Raw genomic sequence first — 24,978 nt, 5'->3', positions numbered from 1 at the left:
GTCCCAGTTTTTTTCTCCCCTTTCTTCCTCTCCTCCCTGCATCCACCCCTACCTTCCAGCATCCCCCCACCTGCTTAGTTCATGTCCATGGGTTGTATATATAAGTTCTTCGGCTTCTCTATTTCCTATACTGCTTGTAACCTACCCCTATCTATTTTATGCCTACCAATTATGCTTTTTATTCCCTGTACCTTCCTCCGCTAATCTCCTCCTCCCACTGATAACCCTCCATGTGATCTCCATTTCTGTGATTCTGTTCCTGTTCTAGTTGTTTGCCCAGTCTTTGATTTTTAGGTTCAGTTGTTGATAGTTATGAATGTGTTGTCATTTTATTGTTCATAGTTTTGATCATCTTCTATTTCTTAGATAAGTCCCTTCAACATTTCATATAATAAGGGCTTGGTGATGATGAACTTCTTTAACTTGACCTTATTTGGGTAGCACTTTATCTGCTCTTCCATTCTAAATGATAGCTTTGCTGGATAGAGCAATCTTGGATGTAGGTCTTTGCCTCTCATGACTTCAAATGCTTCTTTCTAGCCCCTTCTTACCTGTAAGGTTTCTTTTGAAAAATCAGCTGATAGCCTTACAAGAACTCCTTTGTAGTTAACTCTCTCTTTTTCTATTGGTGCTTTTAAGATTCTCTGCTTATCTTTAATCTTGGATTACTTCATTATGATGTGCCTTGGTGTGTTCCTGCTTAGGTCCAATTTCTTTGGGACTCTCTGGGCATCCTGGACTTCCTGGAAGTCTATTTACTTCACCAGATAGGGGAAGTTCTCCTTCATTATTTGTTCAAATAAGTTTTCAATTTCTTGCTCTTCCTCTTCTCTCCTGGCACCCTTATGATTCAGATGTTGGAAGATTTAAAGTTTTTGCAAAGGTTCCTAAGCCTCTCCTCATTTTTCTGAATTCTTGCTTCTTCACTCTGTTCCAGTTGGATGTTTATTTCTTCATTTTGTTTCAAATCCTTGGTTTGAGTCCCAGTTTCCTTCCTTTCACTGTTGGTTCCCTGTATATTTTGTTTTCTTCCACTTTGTATAACTTTCATTTCTTCCTTCATTTTGCGACCGATTTCAGTCATTTCTATGAGCATCCTGATGACCAGTGTTTTGAACTCTGCATCAGATAGGTTGGCTATGTCCTCATCACTTAGTTCTTTTCCTGGAGTTTTGATCTATTCTTTCATTTGGGCCATATTTCTCTGTCATGGCGCAGCAGTCTGAATGTTTCTTTAACTCCTTGCTTGTCTGAGTTCCATGCAGATTGCTATTCTGGCAGTTCTGGTTGTTTATTGTTTTTAAACTGGCTGTTATCCTTTTTTCAGTTGTGTGAGGAAGCAAAGCATTTCTACCTACACCTCCATCCTGGCCAGAACCCCCTACAAACTTATTTTCAAACACAGCACAAAATAGTTACAAACCAACAGCTTTTAATTCTCTTGCTTTAAGAGCTTATTTCCTTTGGCAATGTCATGTAAGACAAATTTCCAACAGCAAAAACAGAGCTATGACTTTTTCTTTTGAGTTCCAATGTTCTGCATCAAGACACTGAGTTTCCATCACCATTAAGACCCACAAAAGATTAATGATCAGAAAATCAACGTAAAGTTTTAAAATACTCCCATCTTGTGGCAGTTTTGAAATATGACAGCCTAAACATAGTCTTGCTCTCAGTCGTTATTTGTCTCTCTGCCACAGATAGAGTCCAGCAAAGAGAAAGCAGTTGGATGTAGAAAGTTCTAAATCTTCCAGGAAGAAATAAGAGATTCCTTCTAAGGCACCTGGATTATTGTGAAGTTTTGTCCGTACAATGCAGTTCTCCAACCATAAGCCATCTTCAGTTGCTCCTACTGGTTCTGATGAATGCCCAGTCTCTGCAGCTCCATCATAGAACCCAAAGCTCATGCTCACTTTCTATTCCCCACCCACCCCGCCCCACCAGTAATACCAATAATTCTTGGTTAACTAGAACTCTTCAGAGATTTTGCCATAATTTAATTGATTATATTTTTTATGTTCACTCAACAGACATTGAATGCCTCCCATGTGCTAGGCCAAGTGTGCTGGGACATGTCTAAATGGATCTAAGACTGTACAGAATGTGCCATCTAATGAGGAAGACAGGAATTGAGTAAATTACCGGAGAGACACTTGTTAACTGAGAAGTAAGGAGCGCCAAGGAGTGCCAAAGGAGCACATAAAAGAGGAGAACTTGTAGTTGAATAGGGAGTACAATGGTTAAAGCACAGGCTCCGCAGTCAGACAGACCTAGGGTGGGATCCTAAAGTCAGCCACTTAGGAGTGTGTGACCTCTGGCGAAGTACTCAAGCTTCCTCCACCTGTTTCCCCATCTGTAAAATGGGGATAATAATATTTAGACCTACTCAGGGAGAGTAGTTGTGAGGATGCAATGAGATAACATATGAAAGCCAAGTAGCACAGTTTTGGGCTGAATTTCTCTGAAGTCACTGCTGCCAAAGCTGAGTGTTATGTTCTAGAAGTCAGTGAGGATAGTTGCAAAGTAGAAATCTCTACATTAATACCTCCTCCCCCTAGGCATCGCTCTTTTCCACAAATGCTGAACAAAGGAAAACCCTTCAATACCCTAGAAAAATCTTCTCTGCACTCCCCAATCTCTTTTCTGGGCATAAAAATCAGATACAAGAAACCCCAGGAGCTTCTGACCGAGTGCGGTCATTTTCGAGCCTCCCTCAAAGGGAGGGCACCGAGTTTGGAGGCGGGCAGTGCACCATAAGCTTCCTGACACGAGTTAAAGCATGGACTGAACACAGTATTGCTATACGCCTCTTTTTTTTTCTTAAATGCATAACCCACTAAGCTGCACAGGGGTTTTGGGTGTTCTCACCCAAATTTAAAACTGGAACAGCAAATAGTTCAGGAACTAAAAACTAAGCATTCTTCTTTAAAAATGTGAAACCATTCTTCCTTGCCATCACTGGAAATGATTATTTATCTTTAAAAGAGTAATAATTATTTTAAAGTTAGTAAATGCCAGTTGAATTAGAATAAATGTATATATTGGGCATGGAGAAACTGCTTAATGGAGAATTTTAACAGAAAATCTCAGGAATAAACTTCCTCAGAAAAGGTATTCTCTGAAGCAACAGATCTCAACTGGGGGCGATTTTCAATTGCCATAACTAAGGGGGGAGGCGGGACTACTGTCATCTAGTGCGTAGAGGCCAAGGATACCGGTAAACATTTTACAGCGCACATGACAGCCTTATACAATAAGAAACCATGCAGTTCAGAATGTCAGTAGTGCTTCAGTTAAGAAACCTTGTGCTAAACACACACACACATGACCAACAACAACAACAAAACAAAAAAAAAAATTGAGGCTTTCTTAGAATATGAAGATAAATACGGGCTCCCTACCTCTGAAGATAGGTTATTTTTCACAAAATATTAAAGCTGGCTTACAGAAGACTAAACAAAACCTCACCCCTCAGCACTGTCACGGACCTCTGACCAATTCAATAGTTGGTCCTGAGTTCTTACAGTTCTGTACTTAGCTGTCATCACAATGTATCTATTTCATTTTTAAAATATTGTTTCCATACATTTTCCATGTGTCTACATGGTCTTTATTGCCAAACTTATTGTCACACGTTTAGGGACACCATCATTTTTTTAAGATTTTAAATATTTCACCCTGGCAAGGTGGCTCAGTTGGTTAGAGCATCGTTCCAATACACCAAGGTTGTAGGTTCAATCTCCAGTCGGGGCTCACACAAGAATCAATCGATGAACACATAAATTAGTGGAACAACAAACTGATGTCTCTCTCTTTCCCCATTCCCCTTCCTTTCTCTGTAAGATCAATAAATAAAATTTTTAGAAGGGTTTTAAATACTTTATTCAAATATATGTTTCATTTACCCCTTAATCTGTTTTTCTTTTCACCTAATATACAGTGTTATAAGTTCCTCATGTGAGAACATGAAAAATGTACTTGTTCTTAAAGAAAAGCACTTTAGAATATTACAAAAGCTCTCAGAACTCTGTTATCCAGAATTTTTTCCTTTCCTTCCGGCAATCTTTTATCAAATGGTTATCAACCATTTAAAAAGCAATAACTTAATCTTTAGTCTTTAGTCTGTCCACCAAGTTATTCTGTGGTTAGTCTCATCTTGGTCAAATTTTTAATAATATTTTTAAAAAGAACAAAACAAAAAGGATATTCCATTAAAACCCTGCACTTAAAATTTGAAGTATTTTCTCCTCCATAAAATCCAACACTGTTGTCTGAGTGCCCTCTGCACCTGGCAGCTGTAGGTCTTTCAGCCGCTGTAGTGGCCACTAAATCACGGTCAGGCCCACGTGTGTGTGAGCAAGACTAGACTTTGAGCACCTCAAGGGCGGACACACTTACTAATCTTTGTACTTCCTATCAGTAGCCCAGTGCCTGGCTTGTGGTGGATATTGATAAAGATTTGTAGAATATGTTCCTGACAAGCTAAGCACCTGAATCGTGGCCAGCATTATAAGATTTAAAACTTATTTGCCTCTGATATTTTCCAGAGTTCCTCTCTAGGTACTTCAGGTATCCACTATCTCCAGCCATGGATAAGAGAATCCAAGGGCAGAAAACACAGTTTATACTTCCTTTATAACTTTTATTGATTATGAATTAGGGAAAGTGCTAAATTCACCTCCAGGAGAACAGAATTTTCATGTCCACAGAATAGAGAACTAGCTAACTGGTCTTTAGATACCTATTCAGTTGCCCTTGAGAGGCCACCCAGTTGGAATGTTCTCACGGGTCCAAGACCCAGAGGAAGTGAACTGGGAGACTTTAGAGAGTGTCCCCGAGTCACGGACTTCATCTTCTTTTTCTTTTTGCCATTGGTACTGAAGCATATTGCTTTGAATTATATTAAGTTCTTTGCTTAAAATTTTATTTCCCAATTTTTTCCAAATATATAAATAACATGTAAAATACATTTTAATGCAAAGGGAGATAGATAGAGAGAGAGAGAGAGAGAGAGAGAGAGATGTAGTTAGGTAGGTAGATAAAGGGAGAGAGGTCCTTAAGTCTGTTGTTTAGCGAGGATATTGGAAATAAAAGGAGTAAATTGAGGAAGAATGCTAATGCTTGTCTTCAGTGAAAATTAAGTACAAAAATCACTCAAAACTATTTTCAAGACTCTTCAGGGATGTTACATGTGGAAACATGGGCAGATATGCTAAGACTCTCGACAAGCAGATGTAGTCAATCTCAAAATTTCTTGAAGTTGTGTTTGCCAAATTGTTTCTAAAAAAATGCACAATTTAGAATCTGGTTGTTAATCATTCTCTCACTAACCCTCACAAACTCATTTTGTTGCTGGAGCCTATTAACTTCATCACTTTCTCTCTGCGTTCTGTGGTTGAAAAAATGCCAGCTGCAACGTTGCGTAATGAATGCGTTGTTAAAGTGAGCTGAGGGCTCTTGAACTCTTGATCACCATTTTGCTGCCCCATTTGAGAGATAAAATAGGGGTACCAAGGACTCAATTAACAGTATTCACCTGTCTCAGGAGAACCCCAGAATGGCATTCCCCATCTTGACTGCACAGTAGCATCCTGTAGGGAGATTAACAGAGAGCACTGGCTGTGTCCCACTCCCACAGATTCTGTTGTCATTGGCTGGGAGTGCAGCCTGAGCACAGAAGTTTGTAGAGCTCCTCAGGCGATTCTAATGTGCAGGCCAGGTTGAAATTCATGGCACACCAATGCTCCAACACACTTTGTCCAACTTAATATAAAACATATTTAAGATTATGAATTGCTTACTGTGTTTTTGAAGTAATTCTCACACGTACCCTCACACTAGGTTCTCTGAGTGGAAGCGTACCTTGGCTTGTCACCTAACACCCAGGGACCAACACAAAGCACTAAGGTCAAGGAATGTTTAACTATTCTGTTAATACTTATCCTAATCAAAAATCCATTTTTAAGTAAGACTTTCAAAAATCCAATTTGAATTTTTCATGCTCAATGTAGTATCAGCCATGTCCAGTTACATAAAACTCATCTAATTTTGTTCTCCTCCATATTTGGTACTAACTAAATGAAAATCTAATGGCTAAAAGGGAGCTCCAGTTCTTCTTTACACAAATTTTAATTTCCCTGGAATTAAGCATGTAGGTATAAGCATTCTCTCCTAAATCAACTTGCAGATATGAATATAATTGCTGATATAATTTGACCAAAAAGAAAAAAACACAAAGAGGTAAACAAACTAGATCTGATGTTTTATGATCTCACCTCTAATGGGAACCTAATTGACAAAACAAACAAACAAGCAAACTATAACCAAAGACACTGAAATTGAGAACAGGCTGACAGTGACCAGAAGGGAGAGGGGAGGGAATTTCAGGGGAAAAGGGGAAGGGTTTGCAGGAACAAGTATAAAGGACACATGGACAATAACAAGGTGGGGGGTGGAAACGAGAAGGAGGTGGGGAGGACTAGGGGGGTGGGCTGGGATAGGGGTAAAAGGCAGAAAACTGTACTTGAACAACAACATATATTAATTTTATATTAATATACAAAATATATTAATATAAATAATATTAATATTAACATATTGATATATTAGTATATTGATATTATATATTAATATATAGTATATTAATTAATATATATTTGGTTCCACAGGACTTTAGAATTCCAGGCACTGCATTTCCAAACAAATACTTACATTTTCTAGGAGACAAACAGCAGCAGGATTCCCATAAAATGCTTTCGCTGTGAATGCATCTGCTATGAAAATAGGGAGCTTCATTTTCCTTGTAAGCTGTTTCTGTAAGCTCTCAAAATTACTGGTAATCTGCTTTACTTCTTGCTGTTGCAAAAAAATTTAAAAAGTTAATGTTTTACTTGCTGTACAGAAGCAACTAACAGTTCCCAGATACAAAGTCAAGCAATTATTCTAACACGCCTACATTTAAAGATATGTGATCTCTAATTTTTTAAGCCTCTAAATTGAATCTGCTTTAAAATACTGGATGAATAACTTTTGTATTAACATTTATACTGTATATATACTTAACAACATAATTGTATTCTTACTTAGAGTAGCCAAAACTAGCTTAGGCTATGTTTTTGACGAAGTGAATAAAACATCCAAGGAGTATACATGTGCTTATAGTCACCCAATGAATATTACTACCCTTTTAAAAGAGTGTATTTTTTCTTATTATAAAAGATATGCTCATTGATAAAATAAAAAACTTGGCAAAATAAAAAGTGACCCATAACCATGCAATAACATTTTTTTAATTTTGAACTTAAGTCAAAAAAACTTCATAGTCAAAAAAGCCTCATGCTTTGTGTTATTTTATTAAACCTTCAAGTGGAGACTTTTTTGAGCTAATGATATAGATTAGTAAAAGTTTAGTCATTATAAGATTAATCATGATTAATAATAATCATGATTAATCTTATAATACTCTTAATAATACTCTTAATACTCTTAATAATTTTATAATGACTAATCAAAAAGATTAGTCATTATAAGAATAATACTTCCTTTTCATTAAAAAAATCTATCAAATACAGAAAAGCAGAGGGGAAAAACAATCTCCTGTGCTTTCACTCCCTAGAGATAAATTCTATTAATATTCTGAGTGTTTCTTTTGCTTTACTAGAAACTTGGATGTGGCCTTCTACCCTCTCTGACCCCTCCCCCACAGACAATGCCACAATGCAGCAAAGAGGGTTGCCTGGCCCTGGTGAATACCTAAAGCTCCGCCCCTTACAACATAACAGGTGCACCAAGACAAAGAAATATGGCCCAAATGAAAGAACAGGTCAAAACTCCAGGAAAAGAACTAAGCAATGAGGAGATAGCTAACCTATCTGATGCAGAGTTCAAAACACTGGTCATCAGGATGTTCATAGAAATGACTGAAATCGGTCGCAAAATGAAGGAAGAAATGAAAGCTATACAAAGTGAAATAAAGCAAAATATACAGGGAACCAAAAGTGAAGGGAAGGAAACTAGGACTCAAACCAAGGATTTGAAACAAAATGAAGAAATAAACATCCAACTGGAACAGAGTGAAGAAACAAGAATTCAAAACATGAGGAAAGGCTGAGAAAGCTCTTGGACAACTTTAAATGCTCCAACATCTGAATCATAGGGGTGCCAGAAGGAGAAGAGGAAAAGCAAGAAATTGAAAACTTATTGAACAAATAATCAAGGAAAACTTCCCCAACCTGGTGAAGGAAATAGATTTCTAGGAAGTCCAGGAAGCTCAGCAAGTCCCAAAGAAATTGGACCCAAGCAGGAACACCTTAATTATGATTAAGTTACCCAAGATTAAAGACAAAGAGAGAACTTAAAAGCAGCAATAGGAAAAGAGAGAGTTAACTACAAAGGAGTTCCTATAAGGCTATCAGCTGATTTCTCAAAAGAAACCTTACAGGCAAGAAGGGGCTGGAAAGAAGTATTCCAAGTCACGAAAGGCAAGGACCTACATCCAAGATTGTTCTATCCAGCAAAGCCATCATTTAGAATGGAAGGCAGATAAAGTTCTTCCCAGATAAGGTCAAGTTAAAGGAGTTCATCATCACCAAGCCCTTATTATATGAAATGTTAAAGGGACTTATCTAAGAAATAGAAGATGATCAAAAATATGAACAGTAAAATGACAACAAACTCACAACTATCAACAACTGAACCTAAAAAACAAAAACAAAAATTGGGCAAACAACTAGAACAGGAACAGAATCACAGAAATGGAGATCCCATGGAGTGTTATCAGTGGGGAGGTGGAAGGGGGAGAATGGAGGGAAAAGGTACAGGGAATAAGAAGCATAATAGGTAGGCACAAAATAAACAGAGTGAAATTAAGAATAGGAAATGAAGCCAAAGAACTTATATATACAACCAATGGACACTAACTAAATGATAGTGGGGAGGGGAAATGCTGAAGGGTGATAGGGTGCAGGGAGGAGGGGGTAAAAGAGATAACAAATTAAAAAAAAAAAGAAAATTCAACAAATTAGAGGGCACTTTGATTACATATAAAAGAAAATGACCACCCTGGCTGGTGTGCCTCCATTGATGGGAATGCTGAAACATAAATCTATAGGTCATAGGTTCAAATCCCATTGAGGGCACATGCTTAGGTTGCAGGTTTGGTCTCAGGTTGGCGTGTGTACGCAAACTGACTGGTCAATGTTTCTCCCTCCCCCTCCCGTCCCCTCTCTCTAAAAGCAATAAGCATGTCCTTAGGTGAGGATTAAAAAAAAAGAAAAAAGAAAATCACCTATCTAACATGTTTTTTCTTTCACTTTTAAATTGAATTTATTGGGGTTACTTGGTTAAAAATATTACATATAGGGGGTACAATTCTATAATAAATCATCTGTATATTATATCATGGGTTCACCACTCCAAGTCATGTTTCTTTCCATCACCACTTATCCCCTCTTTAACCTCTCCAACCTCCTGAACCCCCATTTCCCTCTGGTAATGCCCATGCTGTTGTCTGAGGGGTTTTTTTCTTAACCCTTCACCTTTTTCACCCAGCCTCCTACCCCCTCCCCTCTGACAGCTGTCAGTGTGCTCTTTGTAGCTATGAGTCTTTCTATTTTGTTCATTAGATTCCACACATAAGTGAAATCATATGGTATTTGTCTTTCTCTGACTGATTTATATCACTTAGCATAACACTCTTCAGGTCCATCTGTGCTATTGCAAAAGGTAAGATTTCCTTCTTCTTTTTATCCTCACCATGAGGGGGATATTTATAATTTTTTGCTTTCAGAGAGAGAGGAAGGGAGAGGGTGAAACATTGATTGTTTTTTTCTTGTACACACCCAGAATGGGAATAAAACCTACAAACTAGGTATGTTGGTTGCCCTGACTGGGAATCAAACCCACAATCTTTCAGTTAAAGGATGATGCTCCAACAAACTGATCTACACTGTCTAGAACAAAAGTTCCTTCTTTTTTACACCTGAGTAATAAGTGTTACATTGTGTAAACGTACCTCAGCTTTTTTATCCATTCACCTACTGATGGGCACTTGGGCTGCTTCCAAATCTTGGCTATTGTAAATAATGCTACAATGAACATAGGGGTGCATATATTCTTTCAAATTAGTGTTTCAGGTTTCCTCAGATATATTCCCAGAAGTGGAATTCCTGGGTCATAAAGAAGTTCCATTTTTAATTTTTTGAGGAAACTCCATACTGTTTTCCACTGTGGCTGCACCAATCTGCATACCCACCAACAGCATACAAGGTTTTCCTTTTCTCCACCTCCTCGCCAACACGTTTGTTGATTTATTGATGATAGCTATTCTGACAGGTGTGAGGTAATATCTCATTGTGGTTTTAATTTGCATCTCTCTGATGATTAGTGACCCTGAACATCTTTTCATGTGTCTATTGGCCATTTGGATGTCCTTTGCCCATTTTTAAATTGGATTGTTTGTGTTGGTGTTGACTTGTATAAGTTCTTTATATATTTTGGAACTTAACCCCTTATCAGATATATCATTGGCAAACATGTTCTCCCATTCCGTGGTTTGTCTTTTCATTTTATTGGTTTTCTTTACTGTGCAAAAACTTTCTAGTTTGACACAGTCCCATTTATTTATTTTTTTCTTTTGTTTCCTTTGCCCACAGAGATAGATCAGAAAAAAATATTACTATGAGAAATGTCCGGGATTTTACTGCCTATGTTTTCTTCTAGAATTTTTTATGGTTTCAAGTCTAACATCTAAGCCTTTAATCTATTTTAAGTTTACTCTTGTGTGTGGTGTAAGAAGGTGGTCTGGTTTCATTTTTTTGCATGTAGTCTCTGCCCAATTTTCCCAACATCATTTATTGAATAAACTATCTTTAGCCCATTGTATGTTTTTGCCACTTTTGTCAAATATTAATTGACCATAAAGACTTAGATTTACATCTCGGCTCTCTATTCTGTTCCATTGAGCTATATGTCTGTTTTTATGCCAGTACCATGCTGTTTTGATTACTATGGCCTTGTGGTATAGTTTTATATCAGGTAGTGTGATTTGTCACACTATCTGATATAATTCCACCAACTTTGTTCTTCTGGTTAAAGGTTTGTCGATCTTGTTTATCTTTTCAAAGAACCAGCTTGTGGGTTCGACGATCTTTTGTATTGTTTTTTTAGACTCTATTTAATTTATTTCTGCTCTAATTTTTATTACTTCCTTCATTCTACTCCCTTTGGGCTTTTTTAGTTGTTCTTTTTCTAGTATCTTTAAGTGTAAAGTTAGATTGTTTATTTGAGATTTTTCTTATTTCTTGAGGTAGAATTGTAATGCTTTGAATTACCCTCTTACGGATGCTTTCTCTGTGTCCCATAGATTTTGAGTTGTTGTGTTCTCATTTTCACTTGTTTCAAGGTATCTTAATTTTTTCCTTAATCTGGTTGTTAACCCATTCATTGTTTAGTAACATGTTATTTAGTCTCCATGTCTTCATGTCTTTCTCAGTTTTTTCCTTGTGAATGATTTCTAGTTTTATGCCATTATGGTCAGAGAAGATGCTTGATCTGATTTCAATCTTCTTAAATTTATTGAGATTTGTTTTGTGTCCTAACGTGATCTATTCCAGAAAATGTTCCATGTGCACTTGAAGAGAATGTATATTCTGCTGCTTGGGGGTGAAATATTCGGAAGCTATCAATTAAATCCATCTGACCGTGACTGGGTAGCTCAGTTGGTTAGAGCATCAGCCTGATACATCAAGGTTGTAGATTCAATCCCCACTCAAGGCACATATAAGAATCAACCAACGAATGCATAAATAAATGGAGTAACAAATTGATGTTTCTCTCTACCTTCCTCTCTCTCTAAAATCAATAAATTTTAAAAAATTATTTTAATTTGCTCTGGCTGGCATAACTCAGTGGATTGAGTACAGGCTGCGAACCAAAGCATCCCAGGTTTGATTCCCAATTAGGGCACATGCCTGGGTTGCGGGCCATGGCCCCCAGCAACCACACATTGATGTTTCTCTCTCTCTCTTTCTCCCTCCCTTTCCTCTTTAAAAAAATAAATAAATAAAATCTTTAAAAAATTTTTAAAAATACAATTCAAATTGGAGTATTATAAAAATTATTTAAATTTAAAATAAATAAATAAATCCATCTGATCTAGTGTGTCATTTAAGGCTGCTGTTTCTTATTGATTTTCTCTCTGGAAGATCTGTCTATTGATATCAATGGGATGTTGAAGTCCCCTACTATGACTATATTATAAGTAATCTCTCCCTTTATATCCTTCAAGATTTTCTTTATACATTTAGGTGCTCCTATGTTGGGTGCATAAATGTATATAAGGGTTATATCCTGTTGTTGGATTGCTCCCTTTTCATTATGTATACTTCTTTGTCTCTTACTATATATAGACTTTGTTTTAAAGTCTATTTTGTCAGATATACATATTGCTACTCTACATTTTTTTTCATTTCTATTTGTGTGAAATATTTTTTTCATCCCTTTACTTTTACTCCGTGTGTATCTTTCCTTCTGAGGTAGGTCTCCTGTAGACAACATATATATGGGTCTTGTTTTCTTTCTTTTTTTTAAAGATTTTATTTATTTATTTTTTAGAGAGGGAAGGGAGGGAGAAAGAGAGAGAGAGAGAAACATCAATGTGTGGTTGCTGGGGGTCATGGCCTGCAACCCAGGCATGTACCCTGACTGGGAATCGAACCTGCGACACTTTGGTTCGCAGCCTGGGCTCAATCCACTGAGCTACGCCAGCCAGGCAGGGTCTTGTTTTCTTATCCATTTAGCTACCCTATGTTCTTTTGATTGGAGCAGTTAAGCCATTTACATTTAAAGTGATTATTGATAGATATGTATTTGTGGCTATTTAATTCTTTGTAACTATGGAAGTAGTACTTCTAGTCTGGTCCTTGGAGAAGGTGAATGTAGCTTCCACACTTCTTTTCAAGAAGATAAACAACCTGGGAAGCCCTGCTGGCTGCCCACACCATAGCCCAGCCCTCTTGGCAGCTCGTAAGCCTATCTCTTCCTTCCTTTTTTTCTTTCCTTCCTTCCTTTTGAGAATTTTCCTAAGTTTATGAGTCAAACTGATGACACATTCCAAGAAAGAAGAAGGGTAGCATCTCAAATGCTTCCCTTTCTTTCTTAATATAAGTGTTTTGCTTAATCTTACCAAATGCCTGCTTTTCTTTTTATTTTCTTTTTTAGAGTTACACCCGACAATATACTATGTTTGTTTCAGGTACACAACACAATGACTTGATATTTGTATATATTACAAAATGACCACCACAATAAGTCTAGTGACCATCTGTCACCATATATAACAAAAAAATGTTTTTGTGATGGGAACTTTAATGATCTCTCTCTGTTAGCAACTTTCAAATATGCCATACAGTATTATTAACTATAGTCACCATGCTGTACATTACATCCCCATAATTTATTTAAAACTAGAAGTTTGTACCTTTTGATCCCCTTCAACAATTTTTAGTAAGTTTGTACATTTTGACCCCAAGCAATAACATTACTTTAGACATAGTTTTTAATAATAATTTCTACCCTTTTAATGTACAGTATGAGTATTTTCCATGGGAAATACTTTAAATACATAAATACATCAGAAACATTTAAATAGATTTACAAAAGTCTACATATGCTATAAATTATTTAAACATTTCCTCTTTGGTAAATTTTGTTATTTCGAATTTTTCACTTACAAAGATAATGTAGTGATCAGATTTGTTGAATGTAAAATTTGGTCTGCACTTCTGATTCTTTAATTATAATAGACTCTTAAAGTGAAATCCTTTCATCAAAGTGTGTGGACATCTTAACCTACACAGTTAAATTCATCTTCAGAAAGAGTGTATCATTTTAGACAGTGTGATATGAGTGTGTCCCACAATTGTTAATTTGATAGATAAAAATATCTTGAGTTTTTATTTGTGTTTCTTGGACTATTTTAACTATACTCTTTTTTTTAATATATTTTATTGATTATGCTATTACAGTTGTCCCATTTCCCCCTTCTCTCCCCTCCACCCTGTGCCCCCTCTCCCACCCACCTTCCCCCCCTTTAGTCCATGTCCATATGTCATACTTATGAGTTCTTTAGCTTCTACATTTCCCGTACTATTCTTGCCCTCCCCCTATCTATTTTCAACCTACATTCTATGCTATTTATTCTCTATACCTTTTCCCCCTCTCTCCTCCTCCCACCCCTACTGCTAGCCCCACCTTGTGCCCTCTATTTCTGTGGTTCTGTTCCTGTTCTAGTTGTTTACTTAGTTTCTTTTGGTTTTGCTTTAGGTGTGGTTGTTAATATTTGTGAGTTTGCTGTCCTTTTACTATACATGTCTTTTCTTTATCTTCTTTTCTTAGATAAGTCCCTTTAGCATTTCATAAAATAAGGGCTTGGTGATGATGAACTCCTTTAACTTGACCTTATCTGAGAAGCACTTTATCTGCCCTTCCATTCTAAATGAGAGCTTTGCTGGATAGAGCAATCTGGGATGTAGGTCCTTGTCTTTCATGACTTGGAATATTTCTTTCCAGCCCCTTCTTGCCTGTAAGGTCTCTTTGGAGAAATCAGCTGACAGTCTGATGGGAACTCCTTTGTAGGTTACTGTCCCCTTACCTCTTGCTGCTTCTAGGATTCTCTCCTTCGTTTTTACCTTGGCTAATGTAATTATGATGTGCCTTGGTGTGTTTCTTCTTGGGTCCAACTTCTTTGGGGCTCTCTGAGCTTCTTGGATTTCTTGGAAGACTGTTCCCTTTGCCAGATTGGGGAAGTTCTCCTTTATTATTTGTTCAAATACGTGCTCAATCTGTTGCTTTTCCCCTTCCCATTCTGGTACCCCCTATAATTCGGATATTGGAACGTTTAAAGGTGTCTTGGATGCTCTTAATCTTTTCCTCAATTTTTTGAATTCTTATTTCATCATGCTTTCCTGCTTGGTTGATTCTATCTTCCTTCTGGTCCACTGTAGTGTTTTGAGACTCATATTCCTTCCTTTCACTATTGGCTCTCCTCCGCGTGTCTTCCTGCATCTGTTTTATGGTACTCTGCATTCTTTCATCTAAATTTCGTCCAAATCAACCAGTTCCGTGAGCTTTCTGATCACCAGTGTTTTGAACTGCGCATCTGATAGATTGGCTAATTCTTGGTCGCTCAAAAGGATGAGTCCTGGGGGACTGATCTGCTCTGTTGAAAACATATTTTTTTTTTCCCCCAGTCTCTCCTTTTTTTTTCCCCCGGTCTGGTTGCTCTTGTTACGGTGGGGGGGCGGAGTCTTAGGTGCTCACCGGGGCTGGGCACCCCAGTCGCTAGATTGTGACGTTATCTGTGGGGGCGGGGTGGGAGCGGTAGCGGGGTGGGAGAAAACAATGGCGGTAGTTCCGTTCCCCTGGACTCAGACCCTTGTCTGGGCTTCCGGGCCGCGAGTTCTGCCCTGGTCCACAATCGCTGCCCCTCTGGGTCTGCCAGCCGCAGCTTGCGAACTCAGGGATCACCGCTTCCTTCGTACGTGCCCGATGGCTTTTGCGCCAATTTCGCGCCAAACCTTCCCCCGACCTCCGCGCGCCGCAGACCCGAGACAGCCCCATGCCCGCCGGCTCGTCTTCTCCTACCAGTCCGGATGAACGTGTCTACTTCAACTTCTTGGCTGCCCGACTTCCATTCAGATAAATCCTCTGCCGGATCTGGGTGTTATGCTGACTATAAATTATTGTTGTAAATTATTGGTTTTCTAATCTTGGTTGTACGAGGAGGAACGGTGCGACCACCTATTCCTCCATCTTGCCGGAAGTCCCCTATTCCTCCACCTTGCCGGAAGTCTATCAACTAGACTCTTAAGAGCATAAAGACAGAACCTATTGTTTCTCTTTACTTTTAGAATCTTGGTTCCTATAACAGTACCAGGCACTCAGTAAATATTTTAATTAAGTAGGTAAATAACATGCTGTGCATACATCAAAACTGGACATTCATACATTGATTGACAAACACTTAGGAGTGTCTAAACATGTTATTATCTGCCAACTAACATTTCCATTTCAGTAGCATTACCAATATCAATAGTACATTGCAGTTTGTTTATTCAATTATTTGGAAATTGTATTACAGATTGCCTTTATTATTTTAGAAAATTTAAACAACAGGAACAAAGTATAGTTCTTTTCATTAAAAAATATTTTTATTTATTTTTAGAGAGGGGGAAGGAGGGAGAAACAGGGGGAGAGAAAAATCGATATGCAAGAGGAATATCAATCAGTTGCCTCTCACACCCCCAGCCAGGGTCCTGGGCCACAACCCAGGCATGTGCCCTAACCAGAATCAAACTGGTAACCTATCGGTTTGCAGGACAATGTCCAACTCAATGAGCCACACTCATCAGGACAGGAACAAAGTATACTTCTGATAATGAAACATAGTTTTTATAAACTTAATAGGATTCATACTATTACAAAAATTACGTGGGTGCCAAAAGGAGCATGTTTTTTTTTGCCTCATTGAACTTCATTGGTCCTAGCCATCAGCTACATGTTCAATGGGATGAGAAAATATACATTGAAAAGACTGTCTAACTCTTCTATAGTGATCATAAATTTCCCACCTGTAGTGTGTTGGTTCTTGACTTTGTGTAGGAAAGATTTCACATGAATCCAGGTGATTTGGGGAGTAAACTTATTAAAGCTAAGGGCAGTGAAACTAAGGACTTAAAGAAGCAACAAGAGCCTAGGCAGTACTCTGCTTCTGTTCCATGGAAATGTTATACAGCAAAGAAATGAGGCAAGGCAGGGCTACTCTTATCTCACTGGGAGGTGATGGTCACAGTGACATAAGTGAGTCAAGGTGGGCATGGTTTTAGCTCACTGGGGGGTGATGGTCACAGTGACATAAGTGAGTCAAGGTGGGCATGGTTTTAGCTCACTGGGAAGTCAGAGGAAAGGGGGCCTTGGAGATAGGGTCAAGGGGTAAACCTGAGATGAGGTGCTGTGGCCCACTGCTCCCCTGGTTGCAAGTCTCACGGGGACACTTAAAGAGGAAGTAAAAAAGTTCACGCCCCAGAAGGGTCATGGGTGTGCTCTACAGTGAGCTCACACTAGGTCTTTCTCCTGAGGGTCTTTATCTCACTTCTGCAGGTGAGACTCTTAGGGGAGAGTTTCAGATTTTTTCATCAGCTTTCTAGGTGCATTTTTAATATGCTGATGCATCAAAATGAGTGTGTAGGGGATTTTGGGATAATTCTTTGGTTTGCTTAACAGGTTTACTTTTATCTTGGGTCTGTCTGGCTCTAATGCAGTTTTTGTTCTTTGCTCCCCTCACTTCATTTCTCCTTAGGCATAGCTGGCACAAATGGCATTAACTGGGGCTCTGTTCTCTATTTCCCAGACCAGGGTGATTTAAGCTTTGTATTCTCTGGTTAGGGAGGAGAGGTATAAACATTTGCTCTCAAGTGTCCTTGGTTAGGGAAGATAAGGTTTGGTGATTCACTAGCTGGCTGTAAGTTGTTCAGATTGTTTGGCCTTGTTTTATTTTGTCTCAGTTTTCCTATTGTACTTGCCTAGGACTTTGCCTAGCTTCTTACTATCCTGTCATACTTACACTTGGACAATTCTTTTTATTTTACTAGAAATAAATCTTGTTGAGTTTTCACACATAATGTAATACAGTTTAGTGTTTCTTGTATCAGGGTCCTTTGTATTCTTCAGTGTCTGCAAATTTGAAGAGAATTTTAAAATAAAATTTTTATTTATTTACTGATTGATTTTTAGAGAGGGAGGAAAGGGGAGAGAAAAAGTGAAACATCAGTTTGTTGTTCTGCTTATTTATGCATTCATTGGTTGCTTCTTGCATATGCCCTGACTGAAGATCAAACCTGCAACCTTGGCATTTTGGGACAACACTCTAACCAACTGAGCTATCTGGCCAGAGTGAGAATTTTTAAATTCTGAGTGTTCATTTCAATGATAGTGTAAAACATTATTTTAAAACTTGACAGCTCTGACCGATGTGGCTCAGCTTGTTAAGCAATGTTCTGCACATCAATGTTTCTCTCCCTCTTTTTCTTCTTTCCTTCTCCTCTCTCTATAAATAAATAAAATATTTTTTAAACTTAAGACAAAATTTGTTATTCAGTGATGGTTTACAGTTTCATGGAACTAAGATTTTAGCTCCTCGAGTGAATTTCTCAAATTCTGGTCCTTGGATATATTCTAAGGCACAGTGACTAAGAACATGGGCTCTGGAGTTAGAGTATTTGGGTTCAAATGTAGGTATTGCCTAAATGTGTGAACTTGGGCAAGTTACTTAAATTTTCCAAGCCTCCATTTATTCATCTGTAAAATGGAGATGCAGATTATAATAGTTTCAGTTTCGTGGGGTGCTCTGAGGAATAAATGCTCTTAGAATCAAGTCTAGCATGTAAGTGCTCAATAAATATTAACTTATTGTTCTTGGAAATTTGTGCAGCAGTTAGAATTCTGTTGGGCTGCAAGTAAAAGAATATTGGAACTATATGAGGTTTCTGTTGCTGCCATAACAAATTACCATAAACTTAGTGGTTAGTAACAACACAAAATTATTATTTAAGTTCTGGGGGTCAGAAGTCCAAAATCTCAGGGTCTCACTGAGATAAAATAAAGGTATTGGCAGGGGGTTACTATGGACTGAATTGTGGCACCCCAGTTAATATGTTAAAGTTGTAGCCACCAATATGATGGGATTTGAAGGGGGAGGGCCTTTGGCAGGTTATTAGGTTTAGAAGAGGTCATGAGTGGGGGCCCTTATGATGGAATTAGGGGTCTTACAAAAAGAGGCACCAGAGAGCTTGCTCCCTTTCTCTCTCTGCCACGTGAGGACACAGAAAGAAGGTGGCTGTCTGTAGGCAGGAAGAGAGTCCTTACCAGGAACCAAATTTGTTGGCACCTTGGTTTTAGACTTCCCAGCCTCTAAATTTTGAAAAAACAAATTTTTGTTGTTCAAAACACTGTTCATAGTATTTTGTTATGACATCCTGAATTGACTAATCCAGATATGTTCCTTCTAGATGCTCTAGGGGAGAATTTGTTTCCTTGCCTCTTCTAATTTCTAAAGGCCATCTCTATTCCTTGGCTTATGGCTCCTTTCTCTATCTTCAAGCCAGGCCCATAGCATGTTCAAATCTGAGTTGGCTTTTTGGCCTCCCTCTTTCACTTTTAAAGATCCCATGACAATGGATCCACCTGGATAATCCAGAATAATCTTATTTTAAAGTCAGGTGATTAGCAACCTTAATCCTCTTTGCAACTAAATTCCCCCTTGCTATGTAACATAGTATTTTCAAAAGTTCTTGGACTTAGGATGTGGACATCTTTGGGGAGCCATTAGTGGCTGCCACATAGACTAACAATAGTTTATACCTTAAGGACATTTGTTGTTTACTTAAGAAATTTGGAAGTAGAAGCTTCTAATATTTATTTAGCAGATTAAATGTATTGTTAAGTACCCATACTCTTTCTTTCTTACTTAACTTTTCTTAAAAAAAAAAAAAGATTTTATTTACTCATTTTTAGAGAGAAGAGAAGGGAGAAAGAGAGCAAGAGAAACATCGAGATTGTTTGCCTCTCACATGCTCCCAACCAGGGGCCTGGCCCACAACCCAGGCATGTGCCCTGACCAGGGATCAAACTGGCAAACTTTCAGTTTGCAGGATGATGCCCAACCTACTAAGCCACATCAGCCAGAGCTTACTTTGTTAGATTTTAATCTTCATATTTGTCACCTCATGGTCAAAAGATGATTGTTGCATTTCTAGGCATCAGCAGTGGCAGTCCATTGTCCTCTTAGATCTTCCCTTTTTATCAGAAAGCAAGATTTTCTCCAGAACCCCTCTAGCAATCTTGCCCTAATTGGGTCATATGGCCATCTCTACCTGCAAGAGAATCTAAAGAGTGAGCATATGACAAAGGAGAATGCGACTGTCCTGATTGGCTTACACAACTTATGATTCATCAGTGGAGGCATGCGGAGGGGAGTGCAGCAGGTGGAGGTAGCTGTTAAACAGACAAATGATATTGACTGTTAGAGTCTTTGAGAATTTTTTCCCTTTAAAGAAATGTTTTCATTTGAGATGCTATACAATACAGGATGGGGCAAAATTAGGTTTATAGTTGTTCGTATGGAAAATAATATAGTAATAATGATACAAGAATAAACTGTTTTGTGTACTTACAACTGTAAACCTAATTTTGCCCCATCCTGTGAGGCCTGATAAAATACTGAGTTGTAAAATTTTATTCTTCTGTACTGAATTAGATTAAGAAAACTTCAGAAGACTATTTAACAAACATTATTTTTAAAACTTGAACACTGGGCCTGCTCTGGGCCCAGACTCCATCCAATAACATTCATTTCTAAAGCATTTTTATTCATTCTAGAACACTGGTTTTCAGATTTTAGCATGCATCAGAATCATTTGTGGGGGCTTGTTAAAGCACAGATTGCTGGACTCTATGCCCAGAATTTCTGATTTTGTAAGTCTGAGGGGGGTGCCTAAGAATTTACATTTCTAGCAAGGTCTCAGGTGATGCTGATGCTGTACTTGGAGAACCACTATAACATTTAACACCATAAATGTATAAAACACCGTTTTAGAAATATTTAGAAATATTTTCTAAAATATTTCTAAGCTGTGTTATGTAACTTCACTTTAATTTTTATTCTGTCAAAAGGTAGAGAAAGGGCTTTTTAAAAAATTTATTCAATTAATATCTCTGAACTTTATGGTGACAGATTATGCTTACTCTAGGATTCAACAGTTTTATTTTCAAAAGTTACTGTGTTTCCTAAATGCCAGGCATATGCTAGACTTTGGAGATAAAATAAGTCACTAGTTCTCTCAAGGAATTCTCAGCCAGTACAAAGATCAATCTAAAAATTGTAATATGAAATAAAAAGATATAGATAAAATGTTTCAGAACCCAATGAGACCAATAGCTCTACCCAGATGTCAATGGGAGCCCAAGAAATGAAGTGACATTTGAGTGGGTTTAAAACCACACACAAAAATGTGTTCTGCAGTTCCAGTAGGTGGCAACAGGCATTTTAGGCACAAGGTACAGACTGATCAGAAGGCAAGCAATAGGATGTGGAAATACACGGGGTGGGGAGCAGATAGAGAGGGTAGAGATAAGACCTGCCCATGGGTGTGCCTGGGATCACTGATGCTTACTTGTCCCTCTGTAATAGATTGTTCACAGTCTTCTGTGGCTACAGACAAAAGGAGACACTATAAAGGCCAGCTAGAGCCAATGTTCATGATTGGTCTTTGTGGGATCAGAAATCCAAAGTTCACAGACTTCCGGCAAGATGGAGGAATAGGTGGACGCACCGTACCTCCTCGTACAACCAAGATTAGAAAACCAATAATTTACAACAAAAATTTAGTATCAGAATAACACCCAGATCCGGCAGAGGATTTATCTGAATGGAAGTCGGGCAGCCAAGAAGTTGAAGTAGACACGTTCATCCGGACTGGTAGGAGAAGACGAGCCGGGCGGGCGCGGGGCTGGCGGCGCGCGGAGGTCGGGGGAAGGTTTGGTGCGAAAACGGCACAAAAGCCATCCGGCGTGCAAGAAGGCAGCGGTGATCCCTGAGTACGCAAGCTGCGGCTGGCAGACCCAGAGGGGTAGAGATTGTGGACCACAGCAGAACTCGCGGCCCGGAAGCCCAGACAAGGGTCTGAGTCCAGGGGAACGGAACTACCGCCATTGTTTTCTCCCACCCCGCTACCGCTCCCGCCCCGCCCCCACAGATAACGTCACAATCTAGCGACTGGGGTGCCCAGCCCCGGTGAGCACCTAAGACTCCGCCCCCCCACCGTAACAAGAGCAACCAGACCGGGGGAAAAAAAAAGGAGAGACTGGGGGAAAAAAAAATATGTTTTCAACAGAGCAGATCAGTCCCCCAGGACTCATCCTTTTGAGCGACCAAGAATTAGCCAATCTATCAGATGCGCAGTTCAAAACACTGGTGATCAGAAAGCTCACGGAACTGGTTGATTTTGGACGAAATTTAGATGAAAGAATGCAGAGTACCATAAAACAGATGCAGGAAGACACGCGGAGGAGAGCCAATAGTGAAAGGAAGGAATATGAGTCTCAAAACACTACAGTGGACCAGAAGGAAGATAGAATCAACCAAGCAGGAAAGCATGATGAAATAAGAATTCAAAAAATTGAGGAAAAGATTAAGAGCATCCAAGACACCTTTAAACGTTCCAATATCCGAATTATAGGGGTACCAGAATGGGAAGGGGAAAAGCAACAGATTGAGCACGTATTTGAACAAATAATAAAGGAGAACTTCCCCAATCTGGCAAAGGGAACAGTCTTCCAAGAAATCCAAGAAGCTCAGAGAGCCCCAAAGAAGTTGGACCCAAGAAGAAACACACCAAGGCACATCATAATTACATTAGCCAAGGTAAAAACGAAGGAGAGAATCCTAGAAGCAGCAAGAGGTAAGGGGACAGTAACCTACAAAGGAGTTCCCATCAGACTGTCAGCTGATTTCTCCAAAGAGACCTTACAGGCAAGAAGGGGCTGGAAAGAAATATTCCAAGTCATGAAAGACAAGGACCTACATCCCAGATTGCTCTATCCAGCAAAGCTCTCATTTAGAATGGAAGGGCAGATAAAGTGCTTCTCAGATAAGGTCAAGTTAAAGGAGTTCATCATCACCAAGCCCTTATTTTATGAAATGCTAAAGGGACTTATCTAAGAAAAGAAGATAAAGAAAAGACATGTATAGTAAAAGGACAGCAAACTCACAAATATTAACAACCACACCTAAAGCAAAACCAAAAGAAACTAAGTAAACAACTAGAACAGGAACAGAACCACAGAAATGGAGGGCACATGGAGGGTTAGCAGCAGGGGGGTGGGAGGAGGAGAGAGGGGGAAAAGGTATAGAGAATAAGTAGCATAGAATGTAGGTTGAAAATAGGGGGAGGGCAAGAATAGTACGGGAAATGTAGAAACTAAAGAACTCATAAGTATGACACATGGACGTGAACTAAAGGGGGAAATGTGGGTGGGAGGGGGGTACAGGGTGGAAGGGAGAGAAGGGGGGAAATGGGACAACTGTAATAGCATAATCAATAAAATATATTAAAAAAAAAAAAAAAAAAAGAAATCCAAAGTTCAGTTCAACAGCTACTGTGTGTCAGCATCCAATGCTAGGCACCCAGGGAGAGGAGAGAGGCTCATAAAAGAGCCACAACCCACTACCCTGAGGATCTAATTCTAGAACTTATTTCTTTCATTGTCATCTCTTTTTTTTAGAACTTATTTTTTAAAGATTATTATCAATTTATTTTTAGAGAGAGGGTAAGGGAGAGAGAAAGAGAGGGGAAGAAATACTGATGTGTGAAGAAACATCGATAGGCTGCTGCCTGCACACCCCCAACTGGGCACCTGGGCCGAAATACAGGCATGTGCCCTGACCTGGAATGGAACTGGTGAACTTTCAGTTCACAGGCTGATGCTCAATCCACTGACCCACACCAGTCAGGGATAGAACTTATTTCTGAAGATATCTTTTCCTCCATCTCACTTTTAAATTAATTTCAATTTTATTTCTGTAAGGAAAAGGCAGCCTTAACCTCCCCTAAATTACTGAGGAAAAATTTGAAGCAGATAAAGTTTAAGCAACTTGCTTTTCTTTACCAAGTGGGCATGTACAAACTCTGGCATTCTGGTCAACACAATGGCTAGACCTGAGGTGCAGCTGAAACCAGAAAAGTTGGTGTTCATGCTGTCTATCACTACCAAAACCAATAAGTAGAGATACAGATTGAGTCTTTACGGGAGCTTTATTCAGATGCTGGTGACCTGAGAATGTGGCAGGTTATATACCCTAAAAACCATCTTAATATCTCATCTCAAGTCAATCTTTTTATGAGAAGAAAAGGATAGGGAAGAAGCTTGGAAAAAGATAAATCAGATAAGAGTTATAGTCTGGCAGCGATTTTCCTAGTATTTCTTTATTTACTAATCAATAATTCTTTATCTGTGTCATAGATATCCTGTATCTCGATAACTTGCAGATCTCTGAGGCACAAAGGTTCAATTGCTTGTTGACCTCCTGGAGTTACAAGGTCATGTATTCCAGTTCCTGGAACAACAGTTTTTTACACACACTAGTCACTTGACAGCCTATCAACTACAACTAAAGCTAAAATCCTGAACTCTTGAGTTCCCCTATCACAGCTATCAGGCTGGGCTCTGTACAGCTATCAGGCATATGTTTCTCAAGTAACCTAAATACTTTAAATTATCCTTTTCTAGTTTCACTCACAGTCCATTTGGACCTCTAGAGTGGCTTCATATGCCCCTCAATAATGCCAAACAAATATTCTGTTTATATAAAATCACCTGAGGGTAAAGCTTACAAATCATGTAATTTCTCATGTATTCATCTCTTTTGTAACTGTTTTTTTTAGTCTTATTTGTTGATATTTTTAGAGAGGGAGGGGACAGGTGAAGGGGGGGAGAAAGAGAGATTAATTTGTTGTTCCACTTATTTATGCACTTATTAGCTGCTTCTTATATGTGCCCTGACTGGAGATTGAACCCATGCCCTTGGTGTATCAGGAGGATGCTCTAGCCAATGGAGCTACCCAGCCACAACTCTCTGTTAAAGTTGCTTTTTAATCACTATTTTAGTATATGAATATAATCTTCTTATAAAGAAGATAGTAAAGAAAAACAACTAAAATCCCATTTGATGATTTCCAATCCCATTACCTTCCTCAGAGGTTCATCAGGTTTGTTTTTGAGAACACTGCAGACACTTCTTGAATTCCAATCTTGGTTCCATTTACCATGTAAATGTAGAGAAATCATAAACCTCCCTCCTTCAAATAGCTTAGATCTTGAAACCTGCCCGTGGGTGCGCCTGGTGGTAACACTGATGTTTATTTG

At 38.7% G+C, this 24,978-nt stretch overlaps 1 protein-coding gene and 1 long non-coding RNA gene across 6 annotated transcripts in view; one reads left to right on the top strand and one right to left on the bottom strand.

Moving 5' to 3' along the window:
- PBLD (phenazine biosynthesis like protein domain containing) overlaps positions 1 to 24,978 on the bottom strand; it is a 46,167-nt gene that overhangs the window by 12,315 nt on the left and 8,874 nt on the right. For 2 of the 5 annotated variants that reach the window (XM_028513335.2, XM_036026882.1), the window contains one exon: positions 6,712 to 6,855. The exons of 1 other annotated variant lie outside the window; for it this stretch is intronic. In XM_028513335.2, the coding sequence (XP_028369136.1) occupies positions 6,712 to 6,795 (84 nt within the window). In that variant the 5' untranslated portion in view covers positions 6,796 to 6,855. Of the gene's footprint in view, positions 1 to 6,711; positions 6,856 to 19,747; positions 19,929 to 24,978 lie in introns of those variants that run through there. 2 more of the 5 variants (XM_036026883.1, XM_036026884.1) reach the window with 2 other exon arrangements.
- LOC118500822 lies at positions 16,749 to 17,064 on the top strand. Its single transcript, XR_004903408.1, has 2 exons — positions 16,749 to 16,867; positions 16,926 to 17,064. It is a non-coding gene; the product is annotated as an uncharacterized LOC118500822 (long non-coding RNA).

This window comes from Phyllostomus discolor, chromosome 5, assembly GCF_004126475.2.
Source record: "Phyllostomus discolor isolate MPI-MPIP mPhyDis1 chromosome 5, mPhyDis1.pri.v3, whole genome shotgun sequence".
Lineage (NCBI taxonomy): Eukaryota > Metazoa > Chordata > Mammalia > Chiroptera > Phyllostomidae > Phyllostomus > Phyllostomus discolor.
The sequence above is the reverse complement of the archived record's forward strand: the minus strand, read 5'-3'. Positions and strand labels throughout refer to the sequence as shown.